The sequence below is a fragment of the Melanostigma gelatinosum genome (assembly GCF_949748355.1).
Source record: "Melanostigma gelatinosum genome assembly, chromosome: 15".
Taxonomy (NCBI): domain Eukaryota; kingdom Metazoa; phylum Chordata; class Actinopteri; order Perciformes; family Zoarcidae; genus Melanostigma; species Melanostigma gelatinosum.
The window spans coordinates 4,668,468-4,688,453 of record NC_136648.1 but is presented as its reverse complement, the minus strand read 5'-3'; the positions used below and the strand labels follow the sequence as shown (position 1 = coordinate 4,688,453).

Below are 19,986 nucleotides of genomic sequence, written 5' to 3'. Positions count from 1 at the left end.
GTGTTCACAGCTCCACAAAGGTCAGACTGTATATAAAAACATCCGATGATGATGATGCTGATGATGATGATGATGATGATGGTGGTTTCTGGAGGATTTTTCCATCAACTGTTTTATGAGCCGAGGGAACCACTTTACTTTGTGACATTATAGTGTCCACTCCTTTTCACTGAGTGTGTGTGTGTGTGTGTGTGGGGGGGGGGGGGGTTGTGTGTGTGTGGGGGGGGTAATGGATGTTTTGTGGCTGAACACACACAGTTTCACAGGGAGGGGAGGAACAGAGGAGGGACCAAAGTGGAGCGGAGGCGGGGCGCACGGTGCTACGGCTGAGTGGAAAGAAAGTGGAAAGTGAGAAAATACCTGAATGGACAATCTGGAATAAGTAAGTAGTATTTTTGTGTGGATAATGTCTTGAAATGCTGCTGGCGGGTGATTGTGCGCGCTGCTGTAGCGCAGAGGGAGAGAGAGGAGGAGGACTTGGGGCGCAGGAGGTCTCCGGTTTCCCCAAACAATAGTCGACAGGACGCGATGGTCGCCTTTCTTCTTTTTTTTTTTGGAAACCGCAGGGAACTTTAGGATCCTCATCGGCCCTATTGTTGTCCTCACCGAGGCCACGTAGCTCCGTGGAGCGGTTTTAAACGTGGGGGAGAGAGAGAGTCGTGTTTATAAATGTGAGAGAATGAGACGTTGAGAGAGAGAGAGAGAGAGAGAGAGAGAGAGAGAGATGCGCATGGAGGAAAATAACCGCGTCCAGTTTGATTGTAGGCCGACGGTTTGGGATTTTTCTCCTCGCTGAAGGACCGCAGGGAATTTCGAGTGCGTCCATTCATTTACAGTGTTGGAGGAGCGAATGCGGAAGAGAGGGCACGAGCATTTTTTTGGAGAGATAATTTGGCATCAGGACGCGGACCAGTGGGGCCTGGGAGTCTCCCATTGTCCTGCCCGTACAACACCCTCCTTTCCTTTAATTTTGTGGGTCGCACAACTCTTTATATTGGCCCTAAATGCTCCCGGATCCCTCACAGTAAGTCCGCCTCTTTGTAGCCTTCTGTGCATGTGGACACATTGTTGAATTATTGATCCACGTTACCGCACCCGACAACAGTGGGAGGACACGAATGTGTCCAAATGGCTCTCGCGTCGGTTGCGCCGATCAGACTGAAACAGTGTAATGTTGCAGCAGCAGCAACAGGCCTGGTGTCCTCAGCTGTGTGTGCTGGAGAACAAGAGAAACGCACTGTATACTGCTGTAAATACTCATCAGAGGGAGACAGAGGAGCACAGTGCACTATAAGCTGCTTCCAGAGGGACTGTTACAGCGATAAAACGGGCCATGATAAGACCATCACGCATCGTAATATCACAGTGCAGCTGGTTCACTACAGGGGTCTGTTGACACACATGGATGGAAACAGCCTGTAGGAGAATCACTATGAATGTTAAGTTTATACACGTGTAATAACGTTTATACACGTGTAATAATGTCCAGTAGGGCCTCAACTAACTCATTTTATTTTAATCATGAAGTCAATTAAAATTTCAAGAAATAGTGAGTGCTTTCTACTGAAGTGTAAAATAGTTCCCAATGAGAACTCTTCCATCTGTAGATCGTCCAGTGAATAAACCATTGAAAGGCATGTTGATGTTGTTGTTGAGGTTTTTAAATGTCATTTTTAAATGCTGAGTGAACCACTAATTGGATTGCACTCAAATATCTCAAAACCTGTGCAGGGCCGCCACAGACTGAATACATTCTCAGTCGACGAATTTAATCCAGAAGAATCATGTCAACGCACCACTTTACACCCATGTTCACCAGAGATGTGCTCATAAGAGGGGGCCGCCCTCCACCCGAGGAGATAACCCTTAAACATGTTTGTCCAACTGGATTTATTATGAAACGTATTCGCCCCCACGCCGTCGAATGGACCGGAGTCCTTCATCTGAACCACATCCATCTCATCTCGGCTCATCGAGCCACTTCCTGTCCCCTCAATATTTTGTTTGGATATGAAGACAGATTGTGTGCAGGGGGCTCTCTGACACACAGCACTGACCAGAGGACAGGCCTGTTGATTCAACCATATCCTGTTAGATTTGCACACACACACACACACACACACACACACACACACACACACACCTGCTCCGGTTTGCTAGCCATGTGTGCACGAAGGCTGACAGCAGCAGTTGTCTTGTTTTTGCTGGTGTTACTGATGTCGTTTTAGGCAGCAGTGGGTGGTGGTCAGCCGTGTGTGTGTGTGTGTGTGTGTGTGTGTGTGTGTGTGTGTGTGGCCCTGGTACAGGGATGAGCCTCTTCCCCAGCTGGACCCTGGGTGTGTGCACCCTTATTTTCACAGTTGGCACATCGGGCCTCAAATGGCTGCTGAGCGGAGCTGGTCATCTCAGAGACGGCCCAGCTTGCCTTCCCACCCTGGCAGCTGCTGCCCGGAGCTCAGAATGTTTGATGAAAGCTTGATTTGCCTTTGGGGGGGGGGGGGGGGCTGTAAAATCCGACATCTGCTTGTTTGAAACGTAACGTGACGCGGGCTGCATGTTCACGGCGCTTTTAAAAGTCTGTCGGAGCGATTTATTGAGCAGCATGAACTTACTTTTTAATATCAAACATCTTCACTTTTTCAAGGCACGTTGAGTTTATATGTACGTCACATATTTTGTACTTAAAAACTTCTGTCATTTACATAAACAGGAGGTATTTGATCAGAAATACAGGCATTTAAACACCAAATAAAGGCTTAGAAATCATTTTTAAAACAAAAAATAAGTGGAAAGCAAAACATTTTTCATGACAGAAATTTTGCTCTATTTGTAAAAAATATTTGAAAGCATGAGATCATGATTGGGGATGGTTATTGTTTTAGTACAGACACCAAAACAATACTTTCCTTCTAGAAAGCCCTTTTTCATAAAAAAAAAAGAAGCTAATTTATTCTGAAGTGCATCAGCGTTTAATTCAGCTTGAACTCAAAGCAGCCAAATAATAACTTTACTTAAATAAAATGAAAATTAGCATTTATGTGAACAAGATTATGAGGAATCCAATACCTTCGTTTTTCATACTCTGTGAAGAGAAACATCTCGGTTGGTACCAAAAGCGTACGTCAGTATTAACTTGTCCCCACTCATGATGTGTTGTGCAACTCCAGGTTGAAGTGGAGCGTCTATAAGCAGAGCTAGACAGTAGGCGACCATTGAGAGCACCACGGTCATGTCCTTTCATTTAATTGACTGACACATGAAGAAGTTAAGTCAGTGGGGTTTTGGTGGTGACTCAGCATCTTTCAGTGTTTCTAGAATCCGGGCTATACGGCCTCATTGGGAGAGATGTCCCGTGAAAACAGTTGTCTTTGCTATCAGTAAATGACAGATATTAAATAGTTTTACAATCCTTTTGGCCCGAGCCAAAAACCGTGGCACTCGTAGGCGTGACGCCCGACATCGTCGCTGTTTAATCTCAGACCACACACACACACCTACGCAGATTACTGAACCGGCCTGTTGTGTGCGAACTCTGTTAAAAGCTGCCCAGAGCGTGAAGTGAACAAAGGTCATTTTCTGTTTTTAGAAGCCAGACTTTGACTTTGAGGCAGGGTGGTGAGAAATGAACGCGTTAACATATCCTGAAGAACCCCACCACTGTTTCACTGATTCACGAGGAACAGGAACCGATTCTGTGCTCGTAGAAGAAGTCGATCAAAAGACACGAACGACGACGGGTTGTTGCTTGTGTTCAGACGTGATTTCAATACTTTCGTTTAACTTTAATGTTGCCGTGCTGACTGAGGTGGACCATGAGGATCCTGGTGAAGCTCATTAAGTAGGCCATAGGACACTGGGATGAATAGGAAACCTGATCCATCTCAGCGCTGGACCACACCCCTGAAGATCAACAGGTTTAACAGCGAAACATGTAAAAGTAAAGATAAAACAACCGACAACGTTGGAGCTCATCAATAGGAATTTATCACCGGTGCACGTTCAATGCCGGGTTTCGTAACCTGGTTTCGTTACCCATTCCGAGCTGGCGGAGAGTAAAACGTTAGCCAGTGCTCGCAAAATGTCAGCAATTTAAGATATATGCTTATTCGCAGACATGTTCGTTCTTCTCATCTAACGCACAGCAAGAAAGCAAACACATGTATTATCCATAATGTTGAACTATTCCTTTAAAAAGAGGGGCCCTCCAGGGATTGTGTTTCACTTCCAGAGAGTCGGGGGACTTTTGAGAGACGGATTCCGTTTCCCACAATGCATCCTGATAGCATCTTTAATGTGAACCCTACCTGCCTCGTAGACACACCTGTGTTTCAAACACCATGCCTCCAGTTTGTAACAAACTCTTTCTGTTAGGAGTTGTCAGAGTTGAGATGACACGAATGACATCACCGTGACATCATCGGAGTTGTTTTGATACCAGTTTCCAAAATGCATCCTAAAATGATAGATCGGGTGTCGGCGAGTATGCATGACCATGCACCGTTTTATATCATGTTATCAGCTCATTTATCAGCTCATTTACACGACGCATGTTTCAAATTGGTGTAAAAAATAGTTTAAATTGTATAAAATAGCTGCAATAACAACCAATGATATGTAACCAACCGAACCGGCCATTAAGGACTAACACGCATCATAGGCAGGCCAACACTAGAAGGGGAAATATCATAATCTGATCGAAACAGTGGGAGTTTGTGATGTATAGGTCATATCATCCCTGTTATGCAAGGCTAAAATTACAAACCAGTTTCTTTTCTCCATTCAAGCGTTTGTGTCTTTTGAAAGACATGAGGCTTCATGTAGAATCCGCTTTAAAGCACCAAGCGAACCTCTTCTCCTACGCCTTTCATACCACATGTGTCCCATTACGAGGAAAGCAGGTCAATCTTAAGTGTTCTGACGTCACGTTGACGTGACGACTGAAAGGTCAGTCCTGCAAAATGAAAACAGGAGGAACCGTCATACAGAGAGAAACCCGTTGTTCAACCTGCAGAGATCCACATTTCTTCATCAACGTAAACTTTACAAGTTAAGACAAAGAAGCAAGTGATGCAAGTACATTTGTTATGAATATTCAGGGTCCTCTGAGGATTCATCTTACATTTCCGGGTGACTCCCTGACTTCACCATCAGGGTAAAAATCTCTCTTGGCCTAAGCTTTTGACCATTTTTCTACATTGAAAAAAACATTCGCAAATGTGCTTGAAATTCACGGTATTCATGGTCCCCATAGGATGAATCCTTTTGGCTCTGGTGACTGCCCCGTTGGGCTAAACTTTCCAGTTGTACGCAGAAGTCTAACAGGCAGATTGCCTTCAACTTCACTGAGCACTTTCATTCTCTCAGAGGATTATCTCTCTACATTTTTGAAACTCTGACGCCTCCACCCACCGCACACCAACATGTAAACTTTACACACAGACAGCATACCTCGTATTAGAAGGTGATGAAATCCGGTTGATGTGACTGACACGATCTATAAGTGCCGTCCTCACAACAACCTTTATTTATTATCACCACGATATTTGACGTTTAGACTTTTATTCATGTCCCTTTTTGAATTGCTCCCTTTTGGATACATACGGTTTAGTAAAGGTTGTTATCCTTGATGAGACATAAACGCGATACTTGCCTTACTTCACGTGTGATAGAGATGCAAAGCAGTAAATCAGCTGCTGGGATCGTTATCTGAGAGTGACTCATCTTACAGTGTAATTGCTTTAAAATATGGACAGTATTACTGTAATGGCTTAATTGTTGTTTTTTACGGGGCGGCGGGTAAACATTATGAGGCCAACTGATGAATTCAGATTGTTATTTTGGCCGAGGTTTCTCTGTCTGGGAGGGCGAGTTCCAGCTAAACCTCCCCAGCCATTAGATAAAAACACTGTTTAGATTCAGTTTATTGCCGGTCTAAAAGCATGTGGTTTGCCTGCGAGTCTGTAACTACTCTCCCTCACCGTATTTCCCACTTTACTCCACTTAAATCTGCTTCCCCATGTGAATCTGCAGGACAGATCTTGAATCTCGGTCGTTTAATGTCTTTCTCGGTGTTTAGTCATGCAACTGTATCACTGTACTATGCAGTTGCGTGACATTTACAGGGCAGGTTCCTCTCTGATGCAGAGATAAATCATGTGGTCAGCATGAAACCGTTTTACTGCACTTCATGTGGCATGAAGAGCAGAGTGCGACTGTGTACATAAGATGCTCGTTCCTCTGCCATTACTGCAGATAAAAGCGTATGATGCCACAGCAGGAAGAGGCTGCTTACTCATTTGAGTTTCGTGGTCTGGGATCAGCATGTGGAGGTTTTTGCACATGGCGACAGGGATTCAGGACCTCTCCTCTGGTAAGAGTTAGTGGGTTTATTGGTGCTGGATAAGGGGGCGTTTCCTCTTATGACAGAATATGAATGCTTTAAAACAAAAGGAGTGCACGAGAGAAACTCAGAAATCCCACGGACAGATTCGTCTTCGCACAGTATTTTGGCTTGAAGGGGGAAAGTAGATTTTAATCACAAAGGCGCTGATGGAGCAGAAAACCCACATTGAGTCAAATCAGGACCGTGATGGCAGCTAACGTCCCGCTCCGTTTCCACCAGAGGCCCAGTGAAGGCCAGCGAGCGTCACCCGCCCTTTATCACTTAACCAGCATATGACAGTCCAACATCCGTCATGCCAACACTTTTATTTTGCCGATTTCTTTCTGGAGAACGGAGTGGTCGGAGGGGCGGCGTAAGGTCAGGTTTCCACAGCAACTGTCAACCTCCGACCCCCCCCCAGCTGAACACCCTCTTTCATCGCCATGGCAGCGGAGAGGCCCTGTCTCCCAGGGGGATGAGGGGAGTGTGGGAGGGAATGTGAGACGGAGAGAGAGAGGGCAAACAAGTTTTGTGAAAACACAGCAATGCAATATGGCCGCCATTGTGTCCGCGAGCTGACGGCGGCTGAAGCTGCCGTCTTGACTCAGCCGCGTGATGATTAACCTCGGCGAGACCCGGAAGACGAAGCTGAAACCGAAGCCTCAGTTTAGGGTTCATGTGTGTTGGTGTCACTCGCAGTGCTCAGTGGGGTGAGAGGTTCGAGTCACACAGGAATCACAACCACAGACACGGACTCTTCATTTACAATCAAACCGACTGAATACAAGTTTGATTGTGAAACCTGGTACTGATGGTCTTTGAGGGACGATTTCTTTCTGCCGATGTTTACAAATTAGACCGTTGTTCATCCCTGAACTCAAACATTTGCGTCCTCCTGCTCTTCCAACGTGAGGATCGGCTGATTCTCTCCGTTTGATATAATTGTAAATTGAATATATTTGAATTTTGGACAGATGATGACACTTGGTGATGATGGTCTTTTTGCATGTATACTGAACATTTTACTGACAAAAAACTAATAACAAATAAAACAAATCAATCAATCACAAAATCAAACATTAATTCCAACACAAATGACAACTGTGTCATACATTAAAACGCCACTGAACAATCAAATGGAGAAATAAACTGTGAAGATCATTGAGGAGGACCCTCCAGTGATCGACGTGGCTGCAACATCTAATAACAGGCTGGCATCAGATTAACGTAGGCCCTACAACTGTGTTTACACTCGCTTTAAGTTAAGTGTAGTTCTGACATCAGCACATATATCATCACTTAAAGGGGCCTTCAGGAATTTATTTTTGTAAACAGACAAAAATGTATGTTTATATTAAAGTTTTTATCACCAAATGTTAAAAGCATTTTCCTTCCTTATGAAACATTTGCCTTTTTTAGTATTTAAATTCAGCCTTCTTCTTCTTCTTCTTCTTCTTCTTCTTCTTTGAACATTGAACCATATCTTAGAAATTTCATAGTCTTAAGTTTCTAAACAATAACACTACTAATTAAACTTCTTTTAAACGTCCCGTTTGAAAGCCAGATATGAAGGAAGTGTTTCCAAACAATGTTTAGATCAAAGCCTTTAATGAATTCTAGAGAAGGAAGCTCAGAACAGACGCTGGGGAGCTTTAAGTGTATCCGTCTCTAGATGGTCCGGTGTGATAACTGCTAGAAACACGAAGGCAGGAAGTTCATCAAGCAGGGCTTTAAAAATGATGTCATGTTTGACTTTTGACTGGTAGTCATGTTAAGAGTGTCATGGATCTTCATCCAGACCTGTTCAAATGTGGACAGCTGTTTGTGATCCTCAGCAGATACTGAGGTGAAGTGTGAAGCATCCCTCTCTCTCTCTGCCTCCTCTTTCAGATCACAGTCTCCTCATCTCTCCCCCGCTGCGACTCACCCACCGTCCTCTCCCGCCCCTCTTTTCCCGCTCTCCGTAGCCTCCCCCGCTCTCCCGCCTCCCTTCTCCTGCGCCCTCCTCGTCGGCCTTCAAGATAGATTCCCTCAGGAGCAAGGTTGACCTGCTCAAGCTGCCCCTGGCTCTCACCACCAAGTCCATCTCCGAGCGCAAGAGCCAGCTGGGAGGAGTCGGCGAGCAGCGGCGCACGGGTGGAGGAGGAGGAGGAGGAGGAGGAGGAGGAGGAGGCGGGCTTCGTAAAGCCTGCTCGCCGCCGACCCGAGACATGGACAACGAGTCGCAGTACTCGGGCTACTCATACAAGTCGTCCCACTCCAGAAGCTCCCGCAAGCACAGGTTGGTAAAATACAAGTCCATTGTATTCAAGTGGCCCAATGTCACAAATCACAGATTTTCCTCAAGGGGCTGAACGTTTGAGAAACATGTCTAATTGTGGTTAATTTGACCGATGTAGCAATTGCGATATGATGTGAAATGTTGAAGAAATAAGAGCTGTCCCCGATCAAAGACATCCTTAGTTGACGAATCGATAAGTTGATTTAATTAAAATAACTGTAAAACTGAGATTCTCCACAAGGAGTCACACCAAAGAAGGTTCTATGGTGATGATGTGGTGATGTACAGGAAAATAAAGTATGTTCAGCGACACAGCCAGTGACCCCCCGTCTGTCCTCCAGGGATCGGAGGGATCGTCACCGCTCAAAGAGCCGAGACAGCAGCAGTCGTGGAGACAAATCCGTCACCATCCAGACTCCCGGAGAACCGCTGCTCGATGCCGAGTCGACCCGCGGAGAAGAACGGGTCAGTGAGCTGCTCTCTATTAAGAGACACTTAATAATCTGCCACTTGTTAAAGACTTCTGGTATTTGTGTTGATTACAATGGTCGTTACCACGTTCATTTCTTTGGAAATGTTTTGTTTACGTTTGTCCCACTATTACTATTCAGCTGTGGTCCAGTGTCTCTTTCATATTGCTCTGATGTCTCTTAGGAGCCGTCAGTCACTGCCAGTCACTGCATGTCAACCCTTGTCTGTCTTGTCAGTCAGTTAAGAAGCAGCAGGTGTCGTCTGGTGGTCTTAAAATACCGACGACGTATTATATTGAGTTTAAAAGGCATGCGTTCATTAGAGGGACTGAGGATATTTGTCTGTTGCTGATATGAAGTGAAGTCCTTCTTTAAATAGTAAAGAGGTATTTGTGTTGAAGCTGAACCAACCTGTCACCCTTCAAATGGCCACATAGACACAGAGGGGTTGAGTTCTTATATCACTTCATAGAATATTTACATTTTTCTGGAATTATGGCAGAGTTTAAGGGCTTGTCTGATCTTTTTCTTGAATGATTTTCTTTTAGAAATTATGTGTCTATATTTGCTCAGTCTCTCTTTACACCCTGAACATCTTGGGTTTCTGCCTTCATACACAATAGATTTTCACTAGTTGTTTGATTAATTACTCGACTGTTATTCTTTAAAAGCACAAACCAGATCTGGTTGATCATTTTATTCAGTTATCTCGTAAAAAAGGCCACAAACGTATTTTGGTAAAACCTGCAGAAAAGCTTCATTTACATTTCATACTCTTTGAGTTCTTGTATTCATCATTTGCTGCTGTTTTGTAGGACTGATGTGGAAATGAACCTTAAACACTCATGGATCTTGATACCTGTATCTCTTGACAGGATGATAACTGGGGCGAGACCACCACGGTCGTCACCGGCACCTCGGAGCACAGCATCTCTAACGAGGACCTGACCCGCATCACCAAAGATTTGGAGGAGTCGACTCCGCTGGAGTGCAAGCGCTTCGTCGGCCCGGCTCTGGGAGGCTGCCTGAGCTTCTTCGCCCTGGTCACGCCTTTAGCCTTCCTCATCCTCCCGCAGGTGCTGTGGCGTGACGCCCTGGAGCCCTGCGGCACGCCCTGCGAGGGCCTCTACGTCTCCCTGGCCTTCAAGCTCCTGGTCCTGCTCATCTCGTCCTGGGCGCTGTTCCTCCGGCCTCCTCGCGCCACGCTCCCGCGCTTCTTCGTCTTCCGCTGCCTGCTGATGGTGCTGGTGTTCCTCTTCATAGCGTCGTACTGGCTGTTCTACGGCGTGCGGGTGCTGGAGCCCCGCGAGCGGGACTACAGGGGGATCGTGGAGTACGCCGCCTCGCTGGTGGACGCCCTCCTCTTCATTCAGTACCTGGCTCTGGTGCTGCTGGAGGTCCGACACCTGCAGCCGGCCTTTTGCCTCAAGGTGGTCCGGAGCACGGACGGAGCCAGCAAGTTCTACAACGTGGGCCACCTCAGGTCAGTGAGACGAGGACAAACGTGACGAGTGTGTGATCCTTTGGATCCGGAACAAAGATGAGAAGAAGAAGTTCATTTAATAACGTGATATCCATTTTGGCCACACTTGCACTTTCATAACAAAACACAATTATATGTGTTGAGAATTTGAATGTTATTATAGCATCTTTTAAATCATTCTGATGGCCTAAATTTTGTTTTGAAGAGACAAAATATTCTCTGCCCCGAGGTCCACTTCCTGCCTTTTTATGAGCTTTTAACTACATCTCATGGTCTTCCTTATTTCGCTTCAACCAGCAGCTGGGGCCTCATTAAAGAGATTGTTCGTGTGTTTTTAAGTGGGATTAAATGAGGTCGTTAGCCCCCAGTGTGATGCAACAGACGGGAGTTACCGCACAGGATGCATTAAATGACAGTTTGAGGTGCAATATTGTCGATTCAGGTGTGATTTTGTTTTGTTTTATAGCATGACTATAAACCTGGTTTACAAGTCTATTAAGGCGTTTGACTTCTCTTACAACGTCTGAGCAGAGGATATTCCCGTTTGAATTCACTCCCTGACGAGAATAACCTCGTTTGGAAGTCGTACTGCTGTTGACAGCTGACGATAGACATGTCCTTACTGCCACACCGATGATTGACACGCTGTGTTTCAGTATCCAGCGGGCAGCCGTCTGGGTGCTGGACCGATATTACAGCGACTTCTCCATCTTCAACCCGGCTCTGCTCAACCTGCCCAAGTCCATCCTGTCCAAGAAGATGACCGGCTTCAAGGTCTACTCCCTGGACGGTAAACACAGCCTCACGCCGTTCTGACGCCTGTTTTTAATCCAGAACTCCGGCTTTTGCCAGTCGACACGTTCAATGACGTACACTGAGGTTAAACCGTAAAGCAGCTGAGGGGTCATTTGCAACTATTGCCCTTCACCTGAAACTGCTCTCCCTGACTGTGAGAGTTCAGCGTCCTCTCACATGAATATGAGCATCAGCTAAATACCTGGAACGCAACCCGCTAATCCTCTGCCTCTGCATGTGTCGTCTTGTAGAAAGCACCACCAACAACTCATCGGGCCAGTCGCGGGCCATGATAGCAGCTGCTGCCCGGAGGAGAGACAACTCCCACAACGAGTTCTACTACGAGGAGGCCGAGATGGACCGCAGGCTCCGCAAGCGCAAGGCCAGGTCAGAGAGGTGTTCCTCCCTTAACTGCTGGTGTGATGTGACAGCAGGAGATTCTTTGTGATGTGTGATTGGTCGGAGAAGCAATTTGCCTGTTTGCAGAAACAAAAACGTTTTGATTCACTCTCTCAATTTCTCCTCTCGGCCTTACATATAAATATAGCTAATATTAGCTTAGCACAAATACACCAGTATTACCTTATTTGTGGGGCGATTAGATGCTTTTGCTGTAACACTCAAAGGTTTTGCACAGTATTTTCTCCAGAAGGTTGTTCTTTATTTCTCAGTCCTTTGGTTCTGAACATTAACATATTTTAAATGTATATATGTCTCCTGGGTTACTTTTGGTGCTTTACAGCTCAAACCGATTATGAAGGGAAACTACTTCTGTTTCTAAACATATTTAAAATGTAAATCCAGCAAGTAGTTTGCATGTTCATCAGAGCACAGCCAGCGTACGCTCTTATCTCCGTCATAATTACACAACACATTTGACTGTGAAGATATTCAGAGCCCACTGTTGAAGCAACCACGAGAATCTTCTATTTGAATAGAGAGTCTGCTGAGAGTCAAGCACACATCTGACGAGGTTTACAACGTTGCTTTTATCCTCACCCCTCCAGGTTGGTGGTGGCGGTGGAAGAGGCCTTCACACACATCAAGCGTCTCCACGAGGACGAAGTGGCCTCGTCCCCCAAACACCCTCGGGAGGTGATGGATCCCCGGGAGGCGGCTCAAGCCATCTTCGCCCCGATGGCCCGAGCCATGCAGAAATACCTGAGGACCACCCGGCAGCAGGCCTTCCACAGCATGGAGAGCATCCTCACACACCTGCAGTTCTGCATCACACACAACATGACGCCAAAGGTAAAAAGATTGTGATCACTGTGGCGAAGAAAAGCTGAATGTTGTGTGTCTTTTTGTTTTTGCAAAACATCAAATTAAAATAAATTCAGTATTTCTGCGCTGAAATTTTATGTCAGGGCTTCAAAACAGCATTTTAACCATCGCACAGTTAAATTAATAAAGAAATGATGGGAAACATTTTCTCAGTGCGTTGAATCTGGACGTCTTTATTACAGCGATGTACAGAGGTGCAGTTGTAAAATACTTTACTCTAAAAACGGTTATTTTGGTAACTGACCGCCTACGTCCTCCCCGTCAGGCCTTCCTGGAGCGGTACCTCTCCCCCGGCCCCACCATCCAGTACCAGCAGCAGACCGGCAGGGGGCGCCAATGGACCTTGGTGAGCGAGGAGCCGGTGACCTCGGCCCTGCGGCAGGGCCTCGTCTTCTCGCTGCGACGCCTGGACTTCTCCCTGGTGGTCACGGTGACGCCGCTCCCCTTCCTGCGCCTCGGGGAGGAGTTCATCGACCCAAAGAGCCACAAGTTCGTCATGAGGCTGCAGTCGGAGACCTCGGTGTGAAGGGTCTTTCCCCCCCCCCCCCCCCCCCCCCCCACGCTGTCCTCTCTTCGTGCCCGCTCCTGCTGGATCACTGATGTGGCGGGACATGTGGAGGCCATGTGGTCCACTCATGTCCAAAGACACCATTCAAGGAGAGGAGAGTCAGAATCCTCCTCCTTCTTTTATGATCATCACAGACGCTCTGATATCAAACTGTGATCAGCTCAACGATTGTTCAAACCTGGAACGAAACGGATGCCTTGACTTTTTCTCCTCCTGGGTTGTGACGTCTTTGTCTTTTACGACACGCTGTAAAACAACAACAACAACGAAAAAACACCTTTTGTTTTTCTAAAGGGGACATTTTTCTCTTTTTGCCTCATCTGTTGCCGTAACCACTGGACTACTTTACTGTGCTGACTCAACACATGAACACAGAGGAGGAGGATTACATCACATGTGTCACTTCCTCTTTCTTGTGTCTTAAAGACGAACTGGAGCTCAGCTCTGACTGTGACGCTGGTGAACCACTGCCTTTCTGCTCCCTGTCAGAGCTTTCTTTAAGATGACACGGACTGTTTTTATATGAAAGGGTGTGACTTCATTTTTCTTATTTTTTACACTTACAGAATGTAGCATTATGTGCTTTGAATTAACACATGGCTTTCTTTCTTTTTTTTGTGGTCTGAAAGCCAAAATGTATTTTGTATCTGACTGTAAAGAAAAATGGAAGAACATTCCGAGCTTCTCCAGACTCTCTCTGTTCATGATTGTCTAAATATGCAGGTTTTGTTTTTACTCTACACTGGCATTGATACGATTCATTTGACAGTTTTAACAAGAAGACGAAACAAAGACCCCATTGGTGCCTGTTATTATCATGCAATCTTAATCAGCTTATTTTACCTGGGTAAGGACGTTAAAGCGTAAGCCTGGCGTTGTTCGGAGTCCTTCTTACTGGCAACAACTCCCATGAAAATACCAGAAAACCAGTTATGTGTTTCAATACTTTCTGGCTTCTCTTTCACTTGCTGGAAGTCTTCACTTCACAAACATATGCTTTAATTCAATAAAAATGAGCCTGAAGACGAACAGCTGGGCACAAACGACTAAAACTGGATTAAATGATGACTCGGCTCTATTTTAGGCCACTGACAAGTGCACGCTAGTGAGAATTACATTAATATGTCACCCAGTGCAGCTGTGGTAGCTAATGGTTTCCTATCAGGCTTTAGTTACGCTAATAACATGGTTTAATGAAGATCAATCCATTTTTTGTTCTTGGTCTCTTCGTGGGATTCGTTGAGAATAAGAAACGTTGAGATTATATCTGGACTTCTTCTCTTTTGATGGAAGGCGTGACTGCGTGCATGAACGACTAAATCTACTTCCTATGTACCGGCTAAACCAGATATGGAGGTGGTCTGGATTGCATCGTGATTGGATGTCAACACTATGCGCATGCAATTTGTGACATTTTGACCACATTAAATAAAAAAATAAAAAAGCTTTGAACGACACCACTTCCTGCCACCCACAAGCTGCCCGGCAGGCGATCCCTCCCCCTGCGAAGGACTAGTAGAGCTTGAAACGTCTTCCTCAGCCCGAGGTTCAACTCGTTGTTGTTTCTGAAGCTCTCAGCCTCATCTCAGGGCCGTCCTCGGTGGATGGAGTTGCTCAGTTGTTATTGTGACGGTTGGAAGAGGAGGCCGTGGTCACAGACTTTGGTTACGATCTCAAACCTCGTATATGAGCATACTTTAGGTCTCACCATGACATTTACCCCCATGACACCTGAGCAACTCTCTATAGTGCTACAACTATAAATATAATATATATAGTACAACCATACATATATTCTATATAATGTGTTTATAGTAACGCAACTATATCTGAGTTGTCAAAGATGTGGACCTTTTATGGAGACGGAGACGGACCCTTAAATAACATTAAGATATTTTAGATAAATGAGATCAAAAATATAAACGTGTGAACAAACGATCGATAAAATCTTTTCAGGAAGTAAACGAGGTCAAAAGACATCAGAAAACATGTCGTCTCACATCGTAACAGACGGCGGTTATAAAACAAGGTTAAGATACAACAATGTATTCAATAGAAGCTTGATTCTAAAAACATGTTGACTGAATCCAAAAAGGAAAACATTTGGCAGCCGTTGTTGAGATGTGGTTGAAAGCTTTAGAGAACTTCCCTTTCAAGATGTACACGCCGTTGACGAGTCCTGAGCTCAATTAACATGTTCCTATCCAATCACAATGCAGCATCGAGACAACAAGAACGCCTGTTCATATGTAAAAGCACAGACCTGTGATCAGATGTCAAAGTCCAGATCACGTTTCCAGTCTGCTTGTTAATAGCAGGTGTGAATGGGTCTATTCTTTTTATTTCTTTTACAATACACACATAAGGAATTCAGTCCTGAACAGGCAGCTGACTGTTATGGTTTTATTTATTTTATTTTTTTGCATTTCTAACAAAAGATCCCAAACCAGACGTGTGATTGTAACTCCTCTCTGCAGCTCCTCTGCAGCGTATCACCGCACTCGCCTTGTGCCACGAGCTGAAACGAGCACGGAGAACACGCTGCCTCCATCCGACAGCCTTACTCTCCAGATGTGGAGGAGCAGCGATGGGGCACATCTGTCCCCACACTGACTCCTCATCCTCCTCATCCTCCTCATCCTCCAGGTCCCAAAACTTACTGTAACGCCAAAACTCGCCTGATGTTGAGACGTGAGCCGATCTGTCGCATCACCCTACAGTTCGTTGAGCCACAACACGACGGACTCTTTTTCTTTTTCCAGTGCAAATATGGTTTAAAAAGCCTGTTACATTTCCAAAACATCCAAATACCAGGTCCGATTCTCAGTGATCACAATGCAGATGTTTTTAAAGATGCATGCTAAATCTATTCCGGGTTTTTAATAATACCTTGTTTTCTATCATTTTGAAGGTGCCTAAGTTATGACGATGCAATTTGTCGAATGTTTTTACTTTTGAAAAACAAGTGGCTTGTAAAGAATGTTTGCTCGATTTGTCTTGTATTTTCCTCCTTTTGGTAACTGTAGCTTGTATAGTGCGATTGGCCTTTTTCCATTATTAAACCATTTATTCCTTACATGTCTCGTTGTTGCCTCACTTTGTAGCGTGGGAGGTCGCTGGAGGTGAAGCTATCTTTAAGAAATGATCTGAACACAATGACCATCTTCACTGTTGTCTTGTGACATCGTTTCACACAGATTCTGCTTTCCGTTTCAATGTCTCTGTTCTCATTAATCACGTTGACAGTTCTGTGTCACTGGACCAAACAGTAGCCGGCTGTTTGTTTTCTTCTTTTCTGAAGCGTTTAAGAGGAACTTCTGTGAAGAGAGGATGGCAGTGTGGTAGGCGTGTGGTTTTACAGCTTCAAAAAAAATCAAAAAAACACGGACAGAGAGCCCCGGACTTCCTGTTCGCTGCTGCTCACTGAGCTCACTTCAGAGGGTTTGACAAGAGCTCTCGCTGACAGCCGACGAGGGACCAACACAACAGATCCTCTCTTCTCATCTGAAGCCCAGCCGGTAAGATGCTGCGAGCGTTGCTCATTGCCACCTTTCTGGTGATCAATCCCACCCGATGGTCAAATGTCATGTGGGAGATTTTCAACACACCTGTAGCACTGAAAGTTCTGAGTTAAACAGCCGGTCGGGTGGGACACATTTCTGCTGGAGGTGGTGATGATGATGAACGATGAGGATGATGATGTGTTGTCTGTGTGCAGAGGCCGTTGGAGACATGAACATATGTTACGTCCTGGATGGGATCCTCATCCTTTACGGCGTCATTCTCACCGTCTTATACTGCAGACTGAGGGTAAGACAAGCAGGAACAACACACACACGCCACCATGACGAGTGTAAGAAAGTGCAGAACTGTTCCTTATGGTTGTGTTAGCGTTCTTCCGAATGACGATGCTGACAGAAATATGATTATTAACACGATTCTAAAAGTTTTGTTCAGATATCCTCTATATTTTGCTCATTCAAATGTTTTCCGCTATCTTATAGAAATGTAGATTATTCTGTGGTAAATGATCCTTACTCCCTTGATATGTTTCCTCATTCATATTTGTTTATTTCATGCTCACTGTAGCAGAGTCTCTGATGTATCTGCTCATTTTAGAAGCAAACTCTTCATATGGTTTTGAATATTTCAGCACTTTTGCCAGTTAAATCTCACACATTGGAGTTTAATTTACACCTCCTGATAAATAGTATGTGAATCTCACAATCATTTGTGCTTTCTGATTTGTCTTTGACAGATGGTTCCGTCCAAAAAAACGGCTGCCAATCACCCTGAGGTAAAATGAAAGTTCTATCTTATTGTGGGGAGAAACTAAACTAAAATACAGGACAGATGTGGTTTACTGAAATGTGCTGGGAGAATGCTGTTTTCTTTAATGCTTTGGCTTCGTTTTGTTTCATTGGTACTTCGCCCTCAAAGGCATTAGTTCTGCTTTAAAGCCAACCTCGATCTGTCATTTCCTGTAAGCTCAAGCTGACCACCGAACAACATTATTTGTACACGCACACAGTCACAGTTTCCACCAGTGTTTCTTCACACAAATGTGTCAAGATCCCACTTCCTGCTGATTATATGCATTCAAAATGACCTCTAATCATTGATCCTCAAAGATTAGAGCGAGTCAAATGGCTCGGAGGAGGAACTGTATTTCGCACATGAAACCGTTTCCACTGAAGCACACTTGATAATTCCTCTCAACTGTTTTTGTCCCACAGAAGCAGCCCGCTCCGGGAGGCATCTATGCGGTGAGACCTCTCATTCTAATGATTAAAAAGACATTTAAAAAGGCACATGAAGGAAAAGTGACAGCTTAAGGCCCAACGGATGGTAAAGAACCTTCACACTTTGACTCAGTGTCGGACATGCTCACAGCATTGTGTTGTAGAAATGTATTTCAACTTTTAACACCCGGTGTTTACGTCTCACTCGTCGGATTTGTCTGTTTTCTGCAGGGTCTGACCACTCACAGCACTGATGTCTACGAGACCATCAAAATGGATAAAAAGCCGATCGTCTGAAGGGTTTGGCTGCAGAAAGGATGCCGAGCACAGAAACACCGCGTCGAACCCCTCGAAGCTTTATACTGTATATTAAGTTGTGCCTGTGAAGAGTCTCTACGACTTTTCTCTTTGTAAAAATACTATTTTTATTCAGCACATCATGTGTGAAATGTTAAAACTAAATTAATATAAGAAGTTGCTAATAAAGGCGTTGTCGGTGTGTTTCACAACTGGTTTTTCACAAGTTACCAAGAAAACAGAAGTTTGAATTTATCTTTTGTTTCTGTTCGTGTTCCCCTTTTTCAGTAATTTTGCGTCACTTCATGTGAAAAACACACACGAGGAAGGAGTGCAACGAATGATTCTTTTTTATTCACAGTTAATCTGCTAATTCTTTTTTCATAATCTTTCAAGTGTGTAAAATGACAGAATTATGAAAAAGGCCCCTCGCAAATTCCTAAAGCTCGAGGTGACGTCTTCCAACGTCTTTCTTTGTCTGATCAACAGTCCAAAGATTCAGTTTCCAATGATATGAAGGAAAAAACAGAGTCGAATTCCTTCCATGTGTGAGAGATCAGCTGATTCAGAATCTGATATGAAACAGAAATTATGAAGATTCTCACAACTAGAAGCTGGAAGTAGCATTTTAGATGTTTCTGTTTTACATTCATTTTCTGTCAATCGACTAAACTTATAAAGTAGATTTGATTGGTCCTGAAAATCATGTTGTGGTTTTAGAGTTAAACAAATCTCGAGCTGATTCAATTGAATTTGATTAAATTTTGCATCACAATGTTTGGAACACCATTTTCGTTTCAACAAGTTTCATGTCCATTTTATCACTCTGCAGTTTGTAAAACACAATCTCAACTCTCTTAACTTAATCTCAATTTAAATTGTTGTAGACTTCTCAGATCTGCTTCATGTTTATGGAAGAAATCAACGTTACACGTGATCATTTTTGTCAATTCTTTGGAGGAAATCAAAAACACCCCAAATAGTTCTAATCGTGTAATTCATCAGCATTAAGGGAGCATTTAGTTTGAGCATATAGACAGTTAAAATAACATCTATCGTGTCTAGAAATTGCTGATTCTTTACAGAAACATAGCACCAGAGGTCACAGTGTTTGACAGCAGCAGTTCCTCAACTATTGTCTCGCCCACTTATTTACACAGAAACATAACTGCCGATGTATTCAAAACAGATTCATAGCAGTGCGCTCTGTGGTCGTGCCCTGTTCTCCCTCAGGTTCTTCACAACAACACCAGAAACTCACTCACTCGCCCAGACGTCTGTTGCAACACGACACACTTATGTTTCACACCTCAACGTGTGAAACATAAGTTCTGGGGGCTCAGCTGCATTTGAATAACGGTGAATTGAGTATTTATTAGACGAGACACGTGCATGTTTATCGGGTTTCTGGTCGTATTATCATTATTATTGATTCCCAAAAAACCTTCTGCTGTGATTCTTTTTCTGCAAAATTACAATAAATGTATTGCATTTTTTTAAACTTGTGTGTTTTTTTTCTTGTTGCTGTTTTATAGTCTTTTTACTCTGTATATTTGTGGTTCATCACATTCATTTGAAGCATTGAGAGCCGATGAGGACTCGGGATGAGTAAGAGTTTCACTTGAATAGAATATGTATTATGGGGAGAAATATGAATGCTATGAATATGAATGAAGCCCTCTGT

The 19,986-nt window shown here is 44.3% G+C and overlaps 2 protein-coding genes across 2 annotated transcripts; both read left to right on the top strand.

Moving 5' to 3' along the window:
• Positions 1 to 283: 283 nt before the first annotated feature.
• LOC306789092 (vang-like protein 2) lies at positions 284 to 13,937 on the top strand. The gene is made up of 8 exons (XM_079284880.1): positions 284 to 382; positions 8,273 to 8,663; positions 9,005 to 9,128; positions 10,009 to 10,616; positions 11,273 to 11,406; positions 11,663 to 11,798; positions 12,419 to 12,662; positions 12,961 to 13,937. Exons 2-8 carry the CDS (start codon positions 8,593 to 8,595, stop codon positions 13,219 to 13,221), a joined length of 1,578 nt encoding a protein of 525 aa, XP_079141006.1. The 5' UTR covers positions 284 to 382; positions 8,273 to 8,592; the 3' UTR covers positions 13,222 to 13,937.
• Positions 13,938 to 16,950: 3,013 nt separating this feature from the next.
• On the top strand, positions 16,951 to 19,803 carry fcer1gl (Fc receptor, IgE, high affinity I, gamma polypeptide like; the record flags this gene model as incomplete). Its single annotated transcript, XM_079285824.1, has 4 exons — positions 16,951 to 17,073; positions 17,522 to 17,560; positions 18,000 to 18,029; positions 18,237 to 19,803. 4 exons carry the CDS (start codon positions 16,951 to 16,953, stop codon positions 18,300 to 18,302), a joined length of 258 nt encoding a protein of 85 aa, XP_079141950.1. The 3' UTR covers positions 18,303 to 19,803.
• Positions 19,804 to 19,986: the final 183 nt, after the last annotated feature.

Excerpts from the sequence above, each read along its gene's own strand:
- LOC306789092 (XM_079284880.1), top strand. The coding sequence starts at position 8,593 with ATGGACAACGAGTCGCAGTACTCGGGCTACTCATACAAGTCGTCCCAC. Across the intron at positions 8,664-9,004 it reads AGAAGCTCCCGCAAGCACAG|GGATCGGAGGGATCGTCACC; the intron begins GTTGGTAAAATA and ends TCTGTCCTCCAG. Across the intron at positions 11,407-11,662 it reads CAAGGTCTACTCCCTGGACG|AAAGCACCACCAACAACTCA; the intron begins GTAAACACAGCC and ends GTCGTCTTGTAG.